The 16,805-nt window shown below is 44.3% G+C and overlaps 1 protein-coding gene across 5 annotated transcripts in view; it reads left to right on the top strand.

Moving 5' to 3' along the window:
• PALB2 (partner and localizer of BRCA2) overlaps nucleotides 1-11,600 on the top strand; it is a 37,689-nt gene extending 26,089 nt beyond the window's left edge. For 2 of the 5 annotated variants that reach the window (XM_019012244.4, XM_063700044.1), the window contains 3 exons: nucleotides 540-627; nucleotides 6,709-6,857; nucleotides 11,096-11,600. In XM_019012244.4, the coding sequence (XP_018867789.3) occupies nucleotides 540-627; nucleotides 6,709-6,857; nucleotides 11,096-11,306 (448 nt within the window). In that variant the 3' untranslated portion in view covers nucleotides 11,307-11,600. Of the gene's footprint in view, nucleotides 1-539; nucleotides 628-6,708; nucleotides 6,858-11,095 lie in introns of those variants that run through there. The other 3 variants (XM_055365502.2, XM_055365503.2, XM_063700043.1) reach the window with 3 other exon arrangements.
• The last annotated feature ends 5,205 nt before the right edge of the window (nucleotides 11,601-16,805 follow it).

The raw sequence follows: 16,805 nt of genomic DNA, 5'->3' as shown, positions 1-16,805 counted from the left end.
CAACAAACTTTATCTTTTTTCTTCTTTATATTCACCCCTCTCTTCCTACCCCACTTCAATCTTTCCTTCTATCCATTATTTTGGTCTAGTTGTAGTATAAATACATGTAATAGAGATATAATTGTAACTCTCTTTTAGGTGTAGTCTCTTGCCCTACAAAATTTGGTTTCCTGGCCGTTGTCTTCCATGGAAAATTTAGACATAACAAGAAGTGTCACAAAATCATGATACTGCTATACCATGTGCCTGATTTCAATACCAGGTTGAATGAGATGATGGAACCTTCCTCATGGAATTTGGAGAGATTTATCCCTAGGGGCATAGTAGATTTAATCTAAGGCTGAACTATCAAATGAAACTATTGGCAAAATTAACCCACAGTTCTACTTTTACCTAAATCTATGACTAAAGAAAACTAAGGAGCTCTTAGTTTTTTCCCTGGTCACCTCCTAAGACATGCTATGATGAATAAGAAAATATTTTCTGAAAACTGGTTTGTTGGAAGAATGTGATCAGCTTATTTATTTTTGTTATCTAAGGAATTTAAAAACTGGTCAACTCCTGAAAAAGATGCACATTGATGATTCTTACCAAGCTTCAGTCTGTCACAAAGCCTATTCTGAAATGGTAAGTAATGACTGGCTGGGACCACTTTGTGTGTTACTGTTGGTCTCATTAAGTGAGAGCAGTAAGTCATAAGCAGTAATGAACAAACCTTCCCTGTGGCGTCTTTTTTCAAAACTGGATAGCAATGTTTGTCCTTTCTTGAAATTTAGGATGAAAATAAGTGTTGGTACAGTGATTGCTTGGTAAATTTTCTGGCTGTAGGATCTGAGGGCAAATATTTATTTCTAGCTGTGGATTTGAACTGAGAACTATTATGCCTGTTATCAGACTTGACTCCCAGCCACATTGCCATGTTTAAGTAGCCTTAGGAAGGATGATTAAATGATCCAATGATCCCAGAAATACTTTTTTTTTTTTTTTTTTGAGATGGAGTTTTGCTCTTGTTGCCCAGGCTGGAGTGCAATGGCGTGATCTCAGCTCACTGCAACCTCTGCCTTCTAGGTTCAATTAATTGTCCTGCCTCAGCCTTCCGAGTAGCTGGGATTACAGGTGCCCGCCACCACGCCCGGCTAATTTTTGTATTTTTAGTAGAGATGGGGTTTTGCCATGTTGGCCAGGCTTGTCTCGAACTCCTGACCTCAGGTGATCCACCCGCCTCAGCCTCCCAAAGTGCTGGGATTACAGATGTGAGCCACAGTGCCCAGCTAACATGCTTTACTCTTAGGCTTTAGTCTTCTCACACAGAAATAAATACAGTTACTCAGCTCTTGCACTAATAGTCGGCTAGTGGGTACAAACATACAGTTAGAAATAAGAAATAAGCTCCAATATTCAGTAGCAGAGTAGAATGACTGTAGTTAGCAACAATGTGCTATATATTTCAAAGTAGCTAGAAGAAAGGACTTGAAATGTTCCCAATACATAGAAATGATAGATTCTCGAGGTGATGGGTACCCCAAATACCCCGCCTTGATCATTATATACTTTGTGCACATAACAAATACATGTACCCCATAAATATATAAAATATTTTGTATTAATAAAAAAAAATGCTTTGGGAGGCCAAGGTGGGTGGAACACCTGAGGTAAGGAGTTTGAGACCAGCCTGACCAATATGGTGAAAGCCCACCTCTACTAAAAATACAAAAATTAGCTGGGCGTGGTGGTGCACGCCTCTAATCCCAGCTACTTGGGAGACTGAGGAAAGAGAATTGCTTGAACCCAGGAGGCAGAGGTTGCAGTGAGCCGAGATTGCATGATTGCACTCCAACCTGGGCGACAGAGCGAGACTCCGTCTCAAAAAACAAAAAGAAAAAAAAAAAAGTTTTAGCTTGGGCAATGTGGCAAAACCCCATCACTGTAAAAAAAGACAAAAATTAGCCAGGCATGGTGGCATGCAGCTGTAGTCCCAGCTACTCAGGAGGCTGAGTTCAGGGGATCCCTGGAGCCCAGGAGGTCGAGGCTGTGGTAAGCCATGATCACACTGCTGTACTCCAGCCTGGGCAACAGAGTGAGAACCTGTCTCAAAAAAAAAAAAAAAAAAAAAAAGTCTTGGCCTGGCATGGTGGCTCACACCTATAATCCCAGCACTTTGGGAGGCCGATGTGGGTGTATCATGTGAGGTCAGTAGTTCGAGACCAGCCTGGCCAACATGGTAAAACCCCATCTCTACTAAAACTACAAAAATTAGCCAGATGTCATGTCAGGCACCTGTAATCCCAGCTACTCAGGAGGCTGAGGCAGGAAGAATTGCTTGAACCCAGGAGGTGGAGGTTGCAGTGAGCCGAGATCGCGCCACTGCACTCCAGCCTGGGTGACAGAGCAAGACTCTGTCTCAAAATAAATAAATAAATAAATAAAAAGCCTTGACTCACAATCTAGTTACAGTGGGAAAGTAGTTGTCTAGGAGTAATGAATAACTACTTGATTATTCACTGTTGAAGCCATGAGCAGAGACAATGGCAGCAGGCTCAGCATTTGTGTAGAGACTGACTTGCCTGGTGATTACAGTGAGAGGATCAGCATCCAGAGGCTCTGAACACAAAGACCACATCTTTCCCTAGCCTAGTAGGATCTGTGGAATTGAACTTAAAAGTTGTGTGATCTTATATAATCCAACACATAATCTTGAGCCTAACCTTTGTCCTCCTTTAAATAAGACAGTTGTGGCCAGGTGTAGTGGCACATGCCTGTAATACCAGCTTCTCCAGTGAGAGGATCACTGGAGCCCAGGTGTTCCAGGCTGTAGTGAGCCATGATGGCACCACTGTACTCCAGCCTGGGCGATAGAGTGAGACCCTGTCCCAAAAATAACTAATAGTCCAGGTGCAGTGGCTCACGCCTGTAATCTCAACACTTTGAGAGGCCAAGGTGGGTGGATCACCTGAGGTCGGGAATTCAAGACCAGCCTGGCCAACATGGTGAAACCCTGTCTCTACTAAAAATACAAAATTTACATGGGTGTGGTGTGTGCGCCTGTAGTCCCAACTACTAGGGAAGCTAAGGCAGGAGAATTGCTTGAACCCAGGGGGCAGAGGTTGTAGTGAGCCAAGAGTGTGCCACTGCACTCCAACCTGAGTGACAAGAGCAAAACTCCATCTCAAAAATAATAATAATAATAATAATAATAATTAATAATAATAATAACTAGGCTGGGCATGGTGGCTCACGCCTGTAATCCCCGCACTTTGGGAGGCTGAGGCAGGTGGATCACCTGAGGTCAGGAGTTCAAGACCCAGCCTGACCAACATGATGAAACCCTGTCTCTACTAAAAAATACAAAAATTAGCCGGGCATGGTGGCAGGTGCTTATAATCCCAGCTACTCAGGAGGCCAAGGCAGGAGAATCACTTCAACCTGGAGGCGGAGGTTGCAGTGAGCCAAGATCGTGCCATTGCACTCTAGCCTGGGCGACAGAGGAAGACTCTGTCTCAAAAAAAAAGAACAACAACAACAATGAATAGATAGATAGATAGATAGATAGATAGATAGATAGATAGATAGACTGACAGTTGAATTCATCTCTAGAATTTACTTTTTTTTTGAGACAAGATTCTTGCTCTGTCACCCAGGCTGGAGTGCAGTGGTGTGATGTCGGCTCACTGCAACCTCCGCCTGCCAGGTTCAAGCAATTCTGTGCCTCAGCCTCCCAAGTAGCTGGGATTACAGGTGTGCCTGCCGCCATGCCTGGCTAATTTTTTTGTATCTTTAGTAGAGACGGGATGTCACCAAGTTGGCCAGGCTGGTCTTGAGCTCCTGACTTTGTGATCCACCTGCCTCACGCTCCCAAAATGCTGGGATTACAGGCGTAAGCCACCATGCCTGGCCTAGAATTTACTTATTAAGCATTTAAATAATGTTATACCTTTTATATTACAACATCAATACCCACTTGATATTAAAACATTTCACACAGACATGTGTAAGATAGTAAGTAAAAGTCCCCCATAAAGCCAATCTTCAGAAATAATATTTTATGCCAGGCATGGTGGCTCACACCTGTAATCCCAGCACTTTGGGAGGCCGAGGCGGGCAGATCACGAGGTCAGGATATTGAGACCATCCTGGCCAACATGGTGAAACTCCATCTCTCCTAAAAATACAAAAATTAGCTGGGCATGGTGGTGCGCACCTGTAGTCCCAGTTAGTTGGGAGGCTGAGGCAGGAGATTGCTTGAATCCAGGAGGCGGAGGTTGCAGTGAGACGACATCCTGCCACTGCACTCCAGCCTGGCGAAAAAGCAAGTCTCTGTCTCAAAAAAAAAAAAAAGAAATAACATTGTATTATTTATTTAACTGTTTAGTGCAGGGATTGATAAACTTTTTCCATATATGACCAGACGGCAAATACTTTCAGCTGTGCTGGCCTTACAATCTCTGTTTTACATACTCAACTCTGCCATTGTGGCCCCAAATCAGCCATAGACTGTATGCAAATGGATGGATGTAGTTGTGTTCTAATAAAACTTTATGGAGACTGAAACTTGAACTTCATATGTTAATTTTGGCATGTCACAAAATGTTATTTTTCTGATGTTTCTCAGCCATTTCAAAATCTGAAAAACATTCTTAGTTTATTGGCCATGGAAAAATAAGCACTGGGGCCAGGCATGATGGCTCACAGCTGTAATTCCAGTGCTTTGGGAGGCTAAGGAGGAAGGATTGCTTGAGGCCAGGAATTCAAGGCTGCAGTGAGCTGATTATGCCACTGCACTCCAGCCTAGGTGACAGTGAGACCCTATCCCCCCAAAAAAAGTGTTGGGTGGCCGGGCGCGGTGGCTCACGCCTGTAATCCCAGCACTTTGGGAGGCCAAGGCGGGCGGATCCTGAGGTCAGGAGATCGAGACCATCCTGGCTAACACAGTGAAACCCCGCTCTACTAAAAGTACAAAAAATTAGCCGGGCGTGGTGGCAGGCGCCTGTAGTTCTAGCTACTCGGGAGGTTGAGGCAGGAGAATGGCGTGAACCCAGGAGGCAGAGCTTGCAGTGAGCAGACATCGCACCACTGCACACCAGCCTGGGCGACAGTGCAAGACTCCGTCTCAAAAAAAAAAAATGTGTTGGGTTAGATTTACCTGGTGGGCCATAGTTTGTCAGCCTCTTCTTAACTGTATAGCATTTAACATTTTTAAATCCTCAGTTTTTTTCCCTTTTAGAGATAGGGTCTCACTCTGTCATTCAGGCTGTAGGTCAGTGGCACCATCATAGCTCACTATAGCCTTGAGTTCTTGGGCTCAAGCGATCCTCCCCACTCAGCCTGCCAAGTTGATGGTATTACATGGCATGAGCCACAGCACCCAGCTAACTTTTAATTTAATTTTTTTAGATGATGAGGTCTTCAGCTGTGTTTCCCAGGCTTGTCTCAAGCTATCCTACTGCCTCGGCCTCCTGAGTTACCTCAGTTGTTTTCTAAATATAAAAATATTTTATTTTCATTAATAAATTCAATCATTTGACCTGACGCCGTGGCTCACGCCTATAATCCCGGCCCTTTGGGAGGCTGAGGTGGGTGGATCACAAGGTCAGGAGATCGAGACCATCCTGATCAACGTGGTGAAACCCTGTCTCTACTAAAAATACAAAAATTAGCCAGGCATGGTGGCGCATACCTGTAATCCCAGCTACTTGGGAGGCTGAGGCAGGAGAATCACTTGAACCTGGGAGGTGGAGGTTGCAGTGAGCTGAGATCGCACCATTGCACTCCAGCCTGGGCAACAAGAGCGAAACTCCGTCTCAAAAAAAAAAAATCTGTATGTGTGTATATATATATACATATATATACACACACACATATATACGTATATATATACGTATATATATACACATATATATACATATATACGTATATATATACATATATATATACATACAGTAATATTATTATTAGAGCCTGTAATTTTAAAGCCAGGAGAGAACTTTAACACATTTTCTCACAGAAACAGCCATAGGTGATGGTATCTTTTTTTGGTCACCCTTATTCATAGAGAATAGTAGTGTCAGGGTTTTAAATAGGCTATTGTGGGCTGGTCTGAGAAACCAGCCACCATGTACAAGATTGTTTTTATGGGAAAACATGTTCTGAATGTTCAAAAACCAATTTACAAATGAATATTTCTAATTTGAGCACTCCCTGCACATGTGTGTCCTCATTCTTTCTTTGCCAATATTTCCCCAAATGAATGGCATGAAATGTAGTACTATCTAAGGGGAAGGAAATGGATGAATCAGATTCATGCCTGGCAAGACTGGCTAAAATAAACACTGGGAACCGGAAGCAGGAGAAGCTAAAGCTAGAAGTTGGCTGAGCTCGGTGGCTGACGTCTGTAATCCCAACACTTTGGGAGGCTGAGGTGGGAGGATCCCGTGAGGCCAGGTGTTCCAACAACAGCCTGGGTAACACAGGAAGGCCTTGTCTCTAAAAAAAAAAAAGAAGAAGAAGAAGAAGCCAGAAGTCCAGTCCAGTAATAATCTCAACAGTTCCTAGACGGCAGGGAAAAAAATCAAGCCAGTGGTTAAATCCTGGATACTTCAGAGCCTATCGGTCATTGCTTTAATTGTTTGGTTTTTGTCTCTGCCAGATCTTTATTTTTCCTGACATACTCTTGACAGTCTATTTGGGATATTTATTTTTCTCTGAAATTAGGGGCTTCTCTTTATTGTCCTGAGTCATCCCTGTGCCAAAGAGAGTGAGTCGTTGCGAAGCCCTGTGTTTCAGCTCATTGTGATTAACCCTAAGACGACTCTCAGCGTGGGTGTGATGCTGTACTGTCTTCCTCCAGGGCAGGCTGGCAGGCAAGTGTGCATAACTGCTACTCTATGGGTGGGACATTCTGAAAGGCACTGTGCAAACACAAAAACTAGATATTTTTGTGTCACTTAGAAGAATGGAAAACATGAAATACTATATATCATGATAGGAATATTCAGAAGTAGGATGAAGATGAGTGGACTTGAGTCAAACCCCAGATTCCCTGCATCCTGATCTCTACTAGTATGGGGTTATATAGGTTTTTAATAGTGTTTATTCAAGCCCTGTTTTTTCCCCTAAGGTAAATATTTTGGCAGCGCATGGTGGATCATGCCTGTAATCCCAGCACTTTGGGAGGTCAAGGTGGGAGGAGAGCTTGAGCCCAGGAGTTTGAGACCAACTTGGACAACAGAGCAAGACCCAGTCTCTACCAAAAAAAAAAAAAAAAAAAAAAATATATATATATATATATATATATATATATATTAGCCAAACATGCTGGCATGCACCTGTACTTCCAGCTACTCGGGAGGCTGAGGTGGGAGGATGGCTTGAACCTGGGAGGTGGAGGCTGCAGTGAGCTGAAATCATACCACCTCACTCAAGCCTGGCAACAGAGCAAGACCCTGTCTCAAAAAAAAAAAAAAAAAAAAATTCACATAAAGAGTAATGAACGTTCTGTATTTAAAAAACATAATTTATGTTCTTTCCCTAAACCTAAATTAAGGAAAATTTAAGGTACTTTAGGAAGACATCTTTACTTTGAAATCTGACTGAGTTTGACTGAGCCTCTATCATGCAGGCAGTTTATATTTATCTATAGATAAGTATTTATCTGGCCAGGCAGTGGCTCACGCCTGTAATCCCAGCACTTTGGGAGGCTGAGGCAGGTGCATCATGAGGTCAGGAGTTCACCAGCCTGGCCAAGATGGTGAAACCCCGTCTCTACTAAAAATACAAAAATTAGCTGGGCACAGTGGCAGGCACCTATAATCCCAGCTACTCGGGAGGCTGGGGTCACTTGAACCTGGGAGGCAGAGGTTGCAGTGAGCCGAGATCGTGCCACTGCACTCTAGCCTGGGAGACAGAGCGAGACTCCGTCTCAAAAAATAAAAAATGAAAAAAAAGCAGGGTGCAGTGGCTCACGCCTGTAATCCCAGCACTTTGGGAGGCCGAGGCAGGCGGATCACGAGATCAGGAGTTCGAGACCAGCCTGACCAACACGGTGAAACCCCGTCTCTACTAACATACAAAAATTAGCTGGGCATGGTAGTGCGTGCCTGTAATCCCAGCTACTCAGGAGGCTGAGGCAGGATAATCGCTTGAACCCGGGAGGGAGAGGTTGCAGTGAGCCGAGATTGTACCACTGCACTGCAGCCTGGGCTGAAGTGAATCAAGAAAACAAGGTCTGACTTTAATAACTCACAAGGATAATGCACACAGTTACAATACATGTTTTTTTGGACCTTATGCAAAGTTTATTTGATAAGTGCATGTTCTAAAAGACATTCTCTATCCCTATGCACTTAGCTAGCTGTGACACTTCTGCAGGGTCTTGCTTTGTTGCCCAGGCTGGAGTGCAGTGGCACAATCTCAGCTCACTGCAACTCTGCCTCCCGGGTTCACACCATCTTCCCATCTCAGCTTCCCAAGTAGCTGGGACTACAGGTACATGCCACCACGCTTGGCTAATTTTTTTTTTTTTTAAGAACCTAAGAACCTCAGAACTATCATCTGCAGTATGTGCTTTCATATAAAACTTGCTTCCTTGGATTTGAAGAGAGAACGATAGTCGTTGGCCCTAGAGATTAAAGATAAAGATAACTGCTTGGTCAAGCATTTCCTTTGTCACTTTTCAAACTCATCTGTTCAGGAATCCTTGAAAGCCTGTTTGGTACCAATCCTGTAGGAAGCATATCTTAGTTCTATTAGGCTGCTACAACAAAATACCACAGACTGGGTAGCCTTTAAACAACAAAGTGTATTTCTTACCATTCTTTTGGCTGGGAAGTCCAAGATCAAGGTGCAGGTGGATTCACTGTCTGGTGAGAGCCCGTTTCCTGGCTCATAGATGTGTCCTCACATGGTAGAAGGCAGCTTTCTGGGGCCTGTTTTACAAAACCACCAATCACTTCTCAAAAGCCCCACCTCCTAATACCATCACATTGGTGATTAGGTTTCAACAGATTAATCTTGGGAGGACACAAGCATTCAGACCATAGCAAAACACTGCTGTTTCTGGCCGGGCTTGGTGGCTCATGCCTGTAATCCCAGCACTTTGGGAAGCCGAGGCGGGCAGATCACTTGAGGTCAGGAGTTCGCGACCAGCCTGGCCAACATGGTGAAACCCTGTCTCCACTAAAAATACAAAAATGAGCTGGGTGCGATGGTGTGCACCAGTAATCCCAGCTATTGGGGAGGCTGAGACAGGAGAGTCACTTGAAACTGGGAGGCAGAGGTTGCAGTGAGCTGAGATCTCGCCATTGCACTTCAGCCTGGGTGACAGAGCAAGGCTCTGTCTCAAAAACAAACAAACAAACAAAAAAAACACATTTCTAATTTTATGGAAATTAGAAGGGAAAACTAGTGACTGTTGTTCAGTGCACAAAATAAAATACATGAAGCTTGCACTGTTTGAGAGCACAAGAGTGGAGAGGTGGGCACCTTAATTGGCAGTAGAGGGTTGGGGAGAGACTGTCAAAGAAAACCTTAGGGAGTTTCCAAAGATAAGTTAGGAGTTAGGTACGCAAAGTTGGGTGGGAACCAGGGATAAAAAGTATCATGCAGTTCATTCATATAATATCCTTTTGAGAGCTGGCCATGCCTCAGGCACCAGTGATACAGCAGTGAATAATAATAATAGCTAATTTTTTTTTTTTGAGACGGAGTTTCTCTCTGTTGCCCAGGCTGGAGTGCAGTGGCATGATCTCAGCTCACTGCAACCTCTGCCTCCCAGGTTCAAGCGATCCTCTTGCCTCAGCCCCCCTAGTAGCTGGGATTACAGGCACGTGCCACCATGCCCAGCTAATTTTTGTATTTTTAGTAGAGACCGGGTTTCACCATGTTGGCCAGGCTAGTCGTGAACTCCTTACCTCAGGTGATCTGCCTGCCTTGGCCTCCCGAAGTTCTGGGATTACCGGCGTGAGCCACCAGGCCTGGCCACAATAACAGCTAATTTTTTTTTTGGAGACAGGGTCTCACTTTATCGCCCAGGTTGGAGTGCAGTGGCACGATCTTGGCTCACTGCAACCTCCACCTCCCATGTTCAAGCAATTCTTGTGCTTCAGCCTCCCGAGTAGCTGGGATTACAGGCATGTGCCACCACGCCTGGCTAATTTTGTATTTTTAGTAGAGACTGGGTTTCTCCATGTTGGCCAGGCTGGTCTCAAACTCCCAACCTCAGGTGATCCACCCGCCTTGGCCTCCCAAAGTGCTGGGATTACAGGCGTGAGCCACCACACCCGGCTAATAATAGCTAATTTTTATTGAGCACCTCCTGTGTGCCAGGCACTGCGCTAAGCCTTTTATAGGAACTGTTTCATTTAACCTCACCACAGTCCTGTCAAGTATGTGCTCTTAAAATCATCCCTATTGTACTGATAAAGTTAAATAATTTGCCCAGGGTTGCACAGCTCTTACTTTGTAGAGTTAGAATTTAAACCCAGGTAGCTGAATGCAGAGCCCTTGTCTAAATGAAAAAGGCAACCAGGTAGGTTTCTGCTTCATAGATGGCATCTTTTATGGGGGAAATTCCCACTGAATATGGAAACAGGATAATCTCAAATAGTGAAAAGTGCAATGAAGATAAAAACATATATGTCATAAAGATGGAACAGATCCCGTATGTGTGTGCACACTGCCTGAGATAGAGGATTAGGGGTGACCTTTCTATGGACATAACAGGCCTGAATGATGACAAGAACTCAGCCATGCTAAGAGCTGGGGTGAGAGCCTGTCAGGGAGAAAGAATGGCAAGAGCAGTGACACTGAGTTGGGACTGAGTTTGGCCAGAGTGATGGAGAGTGGAAGGAAGGCCACTGTGCGCCAGCCTTCAATTGCTACAAGATGCATCAGAGAGATTGGCAGGAACTGGACATGTGATTCTGTCCAAAACTGCAACACAATAGCCAACAGACCTCTAAGGCTGCAAATGTAGGCATTCATAGTTACAGGGATTTTTGTGTCTGTTGCTGGTTTTGGGAACATGGTTTTGACCTTTTTTTTTTTTTTAATTGTTTTTTGGATATGTAATCTGAATTATATCTTCTTTGTATGCTATCAGGTTCCTGGAAGGTGACGTGAAAGATCACTGTGCAGCAGCAATCTTGACTTCTGGAACAATTGCCATTTGGGACTTACTTCTCGGTCAGTGTACTGCCCTCCTCCCACCTGTCTCTGACCAACATTGGTCTTTTGTGAAATGGTCGGGTACAGACTCTCATTTGCTGGCTGGACAAAAAGATGGAAATATATTTGTATACCACTATTCATAAGTTAGGGTAAAGCGAAAACACAATTTTCTGGATATATTGGGCCTCTTAGTATTTTTTGGAGTTTTAAATATAAAGGAGAATATCTGAATGACACTTAAAATGATTGCTTGTTTATGTCCAGACAGACTTATTTTTTATTCTAATGATGGTGGCACCACTGATCTTGGATGTACATTTATGTTTACTTTGAGAAAAAGGGTTTTAGGTTGATTTTTGTACTTTCCCACATTTGTACATGTGCTTTTAAAGGTGTACATAAAGCTTCAAATGGCAATAAATATTTATTTTTATACATTCTGCTTGGCATGTTATTGTTTCCCATTCTTTCAAGATCATTTGCAGAAGCAAGAACTAATTATTATACAACCAGGATATTTAATCAATAGTCTTTGCCTAGTAAGTGTAAATTTCAGTTCAGTTAACTTACTACACTAATATGCAATATACTTTTTGTGCTATTTGTAATACTTTATTTTTACATACATACTAAAATAAAATGAAACCTACTAAAATATCCTAATTTAGGGATACTCTTACTCTTTTTCATTCTCATGCGTCCTTCATGCCAGTGCTGCATTATCACTAGAGTCACCTTTTTTTGAGATGGAGCCTCACTCTGTCACCCAGGCGGGAGTGCAGTGGCATGATCTCGGCTCATTGCAACCTCTGCCTCCCAGGTTAAGTGATTCCCCTGCCTCAGCCTCTCAAGTAGCTGGGATTACAGGCACCCACCACCACACCTGGCTAATTTTTGTATTTTAATAGAGATGGGGGTCTCACCATGTTGGTCAGGCAGGCCTTGAACTCCTGACCTCAAGTGATCCACCTGCTTTGACCTCCCAAAGTGCTGGGATTATAGGCATGAACCACTGCCGCTCTTTCTTTTCTTGGTTTTTTGTTATTTGTTTTTTTTTTAGAACGGAGTCTCCCTCTATCACCCAGGCTGGAGTGCAGTGGGGTGATCTGGGCTCACTGCAACCACCGCCTCCCAGGTTCAAGTGATTCTCATGCCTCAGCCTCCTGAGTAGCTGGGATTACAGGCGTGCTCTACTATACCCGGCTAATTTTTATATTTTTTGTAGAGACAGGGTTTCACTGTGTTGGCCAGGCTGGTCTGGAACTCCTGACCTTAGGTGATCTGCCTATGTCGGCCTCCCAAAGTACTGGGATTACAGGGATGAGCTACCGTGCCCAGCCAAAGAAGATTATATTTTTTAAAGACAAATTTTTGGGCCGGGCGCAGTGGATCACGCCTGTAATCCCAGCACTTTGGGAGGCCAAGGTGGACAGATCACTAGGTAAGGAGATCAAGACCATCCTGGCTAACACAGTGAAACCCCATCTCTACTAAAAATACACAAAATTAGCCGCGCATGGTGGCACACGCCTGTAGTCCCAGCTACTTGGGAGGCTGAGGCAGGAGAATCACTTGAACCCGGGAGGCGGAGGTTGCAGTGAGCTAAGATCACACCACTGCGCTCCAGCCTGGACAGAGCAAGACTCTGTCTCAGAAAAAAAAAAAAAGGCACATTTTTGGCCAGGTGCAGTGCTATAATCCCAGCACTTTGGGAAGCTGAGGCGGGTGGATCACAAGAGGTGGGTGGATCACACACACACAAAAAAGACACATTTTTATGATACTGTAGTTTTTGCTCATTTACAAATTCTGGTATTTTTTTAATTTTTTTTTCAAAGGATGTCTGTTATATTTTCTTTGAGACAGTCTCACTCTGTTGCACAGGCTGGAGTACAGTGGTATCACAGCTCACTGCAGTCTCAACTTCCCCACGCTCAGGCGATCCTCCAACCTCAGCCTCCCCAGTAGCTAGGACTAAGGTATGGGCTACCATATCCAGCTAATTAAAAAAAAATTTTTGTGAGACAGAGTCTCACCATGTTGCCCAGGCTGGTCTCGAACTCCTGGGCTCAAGCCATCTACCCACTGTGGCATCCCCTCCCAAAATGCTAAGATTACAGGTGTAAGCCTCCACACCCAGCCTCTTTTACAAATTCTATACCCACAATTTTTAACCTCAAATTATTTGCTAGTGTATCATAGATACTGGAGAACTTTTTGTAAAGATTTAATTTACTCATGAACCTTGAGAAACCTGTATTATTATCTTGATAATAACAAGAGTTAACAAAACTAAGGCACAAAGTAATTCTAGTCAGTAATGGTTGCACAAACTGAGCATCTGCTTGACACAGTAGGTATGTAAATCATTGCTGTGAGACCTCTGCCATTGAGAAGTACACAGTCTAGTGGGAGAGACTGTCGCATAAAGCAGTCAGGACTGTACTTTAAATTTAAGGGGTATGTTTCAGACCCGGCATGGTGGCACACACCTATAATCCCAGCACTTTGGAGGCCGAGGTGGGCAGATCATTTGAGGTTAGGAGTTCGAGACCGGCCTGGCCAACATGGTGACACATTGTCTCTTAAATACAAAAAGTAGCTGGGTGTGGTAGCACACACCTGTAATCCCAGCTACTCGAGAGGCTGAGGCAGGAGAATCGCTTGAACCTGGGAGGCAGACATTGCAGTGAGCAGAGATTGCACCACTGCACTCCAGCCTGGGCAACAGAGCGAGACAAATTAAAAAAAAAGGAAGCTAAAAAAAAAAAAATGTAAGGGATATGTTCCAGGTGCTATTATGGAAGCTCAAGGCTGAGCAGTTTGGACAACCCAGGAGTCCCAGAAAAACTTCATGGGAGATGGCAATTTAGCTGAGCCTTGCGGGATAAGTAGGTCAAAGCAGAAGCAAAGGATATTCTGGGCAGAAAGGACAGCCTGGCCAAAATGGTGAAACCCAGTCTCTACTAAAAATACAAAAATTAGCCAGGAGTGGTGGCAGGCGCCTATAGTCTCAGCTACTCGGGAGGTTGAGGCAGAGAATCGCTTGAACCCAGGAGGCAGAGGTTGCAGTGAGCCAAGATTGCACCATTGCACTCCAGCCTGGGCGACAGAGCGAGACTCTGTCTCAAACAATGACAAAAAGAAAAAGTGTAACAGCTTGTCTATGAAAGGTAGGAGGAATGGTATTAGAGATCTATAAAGGGTCAGCGGAGGGTCCTCTTACTTTGTTTTTAGGCTAAGAGGAACTTTGATGTGTTTATGGGTTCAGGAGAAAGAGCCAGAAGAGAGACCTTTGAGATGTAGGGAAGAAGAGCTAACTGATGGTATAAGGTCCCATTGGGAATAAGAGGGGATGAGACTACCGTGCAAATGGGCTGGCAGAGGGAGCAATCATGGTGGATTGGTGGGATAGTTTGTGCTGGGAAGCTGACAGCTTTTATGCTTATCCATCCTTTGATGGGAATGCTACTGAAAAGCACCCGTGTTGTCTTTTAACTCTTCCTCATCTGCTAAGGATGTGATCTTAATATTGGGACTTTTACCCTACAGGCCATGTAGGCTGATATTTTGTCTTTATTTGTTTGCTGAAGGGAAAAGTAGCTCTCCCAAATTATTTAAATAAGAGATGATTTGTTATGTTTTACCAAAAGGATTAAATGTAACACTGAGGCCGGGTGCAGTGGCTCACGCCTGTAATCCCAGCACTTTGGGAGGCCGAGGCGGGCAGATCATGAGGTCAGGAGTTCGAGACCACCCTGGCTAACACGGTGAAACCCCATCTCTATAAATACATACATACATACATACATACATACATACATACATACATACATATATACATACATACGTGTAACACTGAAAGACTAGATAGGTCATGGGAAGAGATGGCCCCAATTGTGAACTTAGTAGGATTAGGTTCTTCCTAAGCTAAGAGCTACATTTTTTTGGGAAACAGAGTCTCACTCTGTTGCCCAGGCTGGAGTGTAGTGGTGTGATCATAGCTCACTGCAGCCTTGACCTCCTGGGCTCAATTGGTCATCCCACCTCAGCTTCCCAAGCAGCTGGGACCACAGACATGCATCACCATGCCTGGCTAATTTTTTTAATTTTTTGTGGAGACAAGGTCTCCCTGTGTTGCCTAGGTTGATCTCAAACTCCTGGGCTCAAGCGATCCACCTCCCTTGGCCTCCCAAAGTGCTGGGATTACAGAGGTGAGCCACTGAACCAGGCTTGCCTGTCTGGCTTGCTCACTGTTGCAGCCTCAACAATTAGTACGTAACAGATACTCAATTTTTTTTTTTGAGACTTTTTTGAGATGGAGCTTCACTCTTGTTGCCCAGGCTAGAGTGCAATGGCGTGATCTCAGCTCCCTGCAACCTCTACCTCCCGGGTTCAAGCGATTCTCCTGTCTCAGCTTCCTGCCTCCTGAGTAGCTGGGATTACAGGCACCTGCCACCACACCCAGCTAATTTTTGTATTTTTAGTAGAGACGGGGTTTCAACATGTTGTCCAGGTTGGTCTCGAACTCCTGACATCAGGTGATCCGCCTCAGCCTCCCAAAATGCTGGGATTACAGGTTTGACCCACCGTGCCTGGCCCCCAGACACTCGAGTTTTAAAGGAATGCTATAATAAATAGAAATTATTTTACAACAGTGGGATGATACTATGTTTTTTTTGTTTTCGTTTTTTTTTTTTTGAGATGGAGTCTTGCTCTGTTGCCAGCCTGGAGTGCAGTGGCGCAATCTTGGCTCACTGCAACCTCCGCCTCCCGAGTTCAAGCGATTCTCCTGCCTCAGCCTCCTGAGTATCTGGGACTACAGGCACGCACCACCACACCCAACTAATTTTTGTATTTTTAGTAGAAATGGGGTTTCACCATGTTGACCAGGATTGTCTCGATCTCTTGACCTCGTGATCCACCCACCTTGGCCTCCCAAAGTGCTGGGATTACAGGTATGAGCCACCGCGCCTGGCAGCATACCATTACATTTTATTTTACTTGGATTTAACAAAAATAAAAAGAAATTGAGGTAAAACTGGTGGCATTATTGGATCATTCATTCAGGCAGATTTCAGAATTTGGAGTCATTATCCCGTGTGTTTCCATTTCAGTCAATATCCTTTAGCTCCCTGCTTAGAAATAGGAATTAGCCTTCTTAAACTCCTCCCTCGCTTACCTATTTTTGTTAGCTATTGTAAGGAACATGGCTGTGCTTTGGTCAAGGATAGGCCAAGGTAAGATGTTTACATCCTGCGTGACTCAGCAAGTTTAGACAGAGGCGTATAACTTCACTTGTTATCACAGCCATGTAGGCATAACATGGGAAGGTCATCACTTGGCTCTAAGCCACTATTTTCTGTAAAAGGTATAATTGCCCTGCTGATACTGTACAGGCGTTCATGCCCAGAGAAAGAGTGAGAGAGCCAGAGCTGTCAGTCTTTGCAGACAGACAGGGGGAGGCAGATCACAGCTGAGAGAAAGAGTTAAGCTGCTGACCCTGAAGGCAAGGGAGAGCCAGCCTCGCAGTTGTGTGTGGGAGCCATGGGACTAAGTGCCTGAGACAAGGCAGACAGTGTGAGAGAACTAGTGTAAGTAAGCTGCTGATGAGAGCTGCTGCTGAATAAAATCATCTTTCC

The sequence above is a fragment of the Gorilla gorilla genome, chromosome 18 (genome assembly GCF_029281585.2).
Source record: "Gorilla gorilla gorilla isolate KB3781 chromosome 18, NHGRI_mGorGor1-v2.1_pri, whole genome shotgun sequence".
Classification (NCBI taxonomy): Eukaryota; Metazoa; Chordata; class Mammalia; order Primates; family Hominidae; genus Gorilla; species Gorilla gorilla.
Note: the sequence above shows the minus strand (reverse complement) of the source record. Positions and strands in the feature narration are given on the sequence as shown.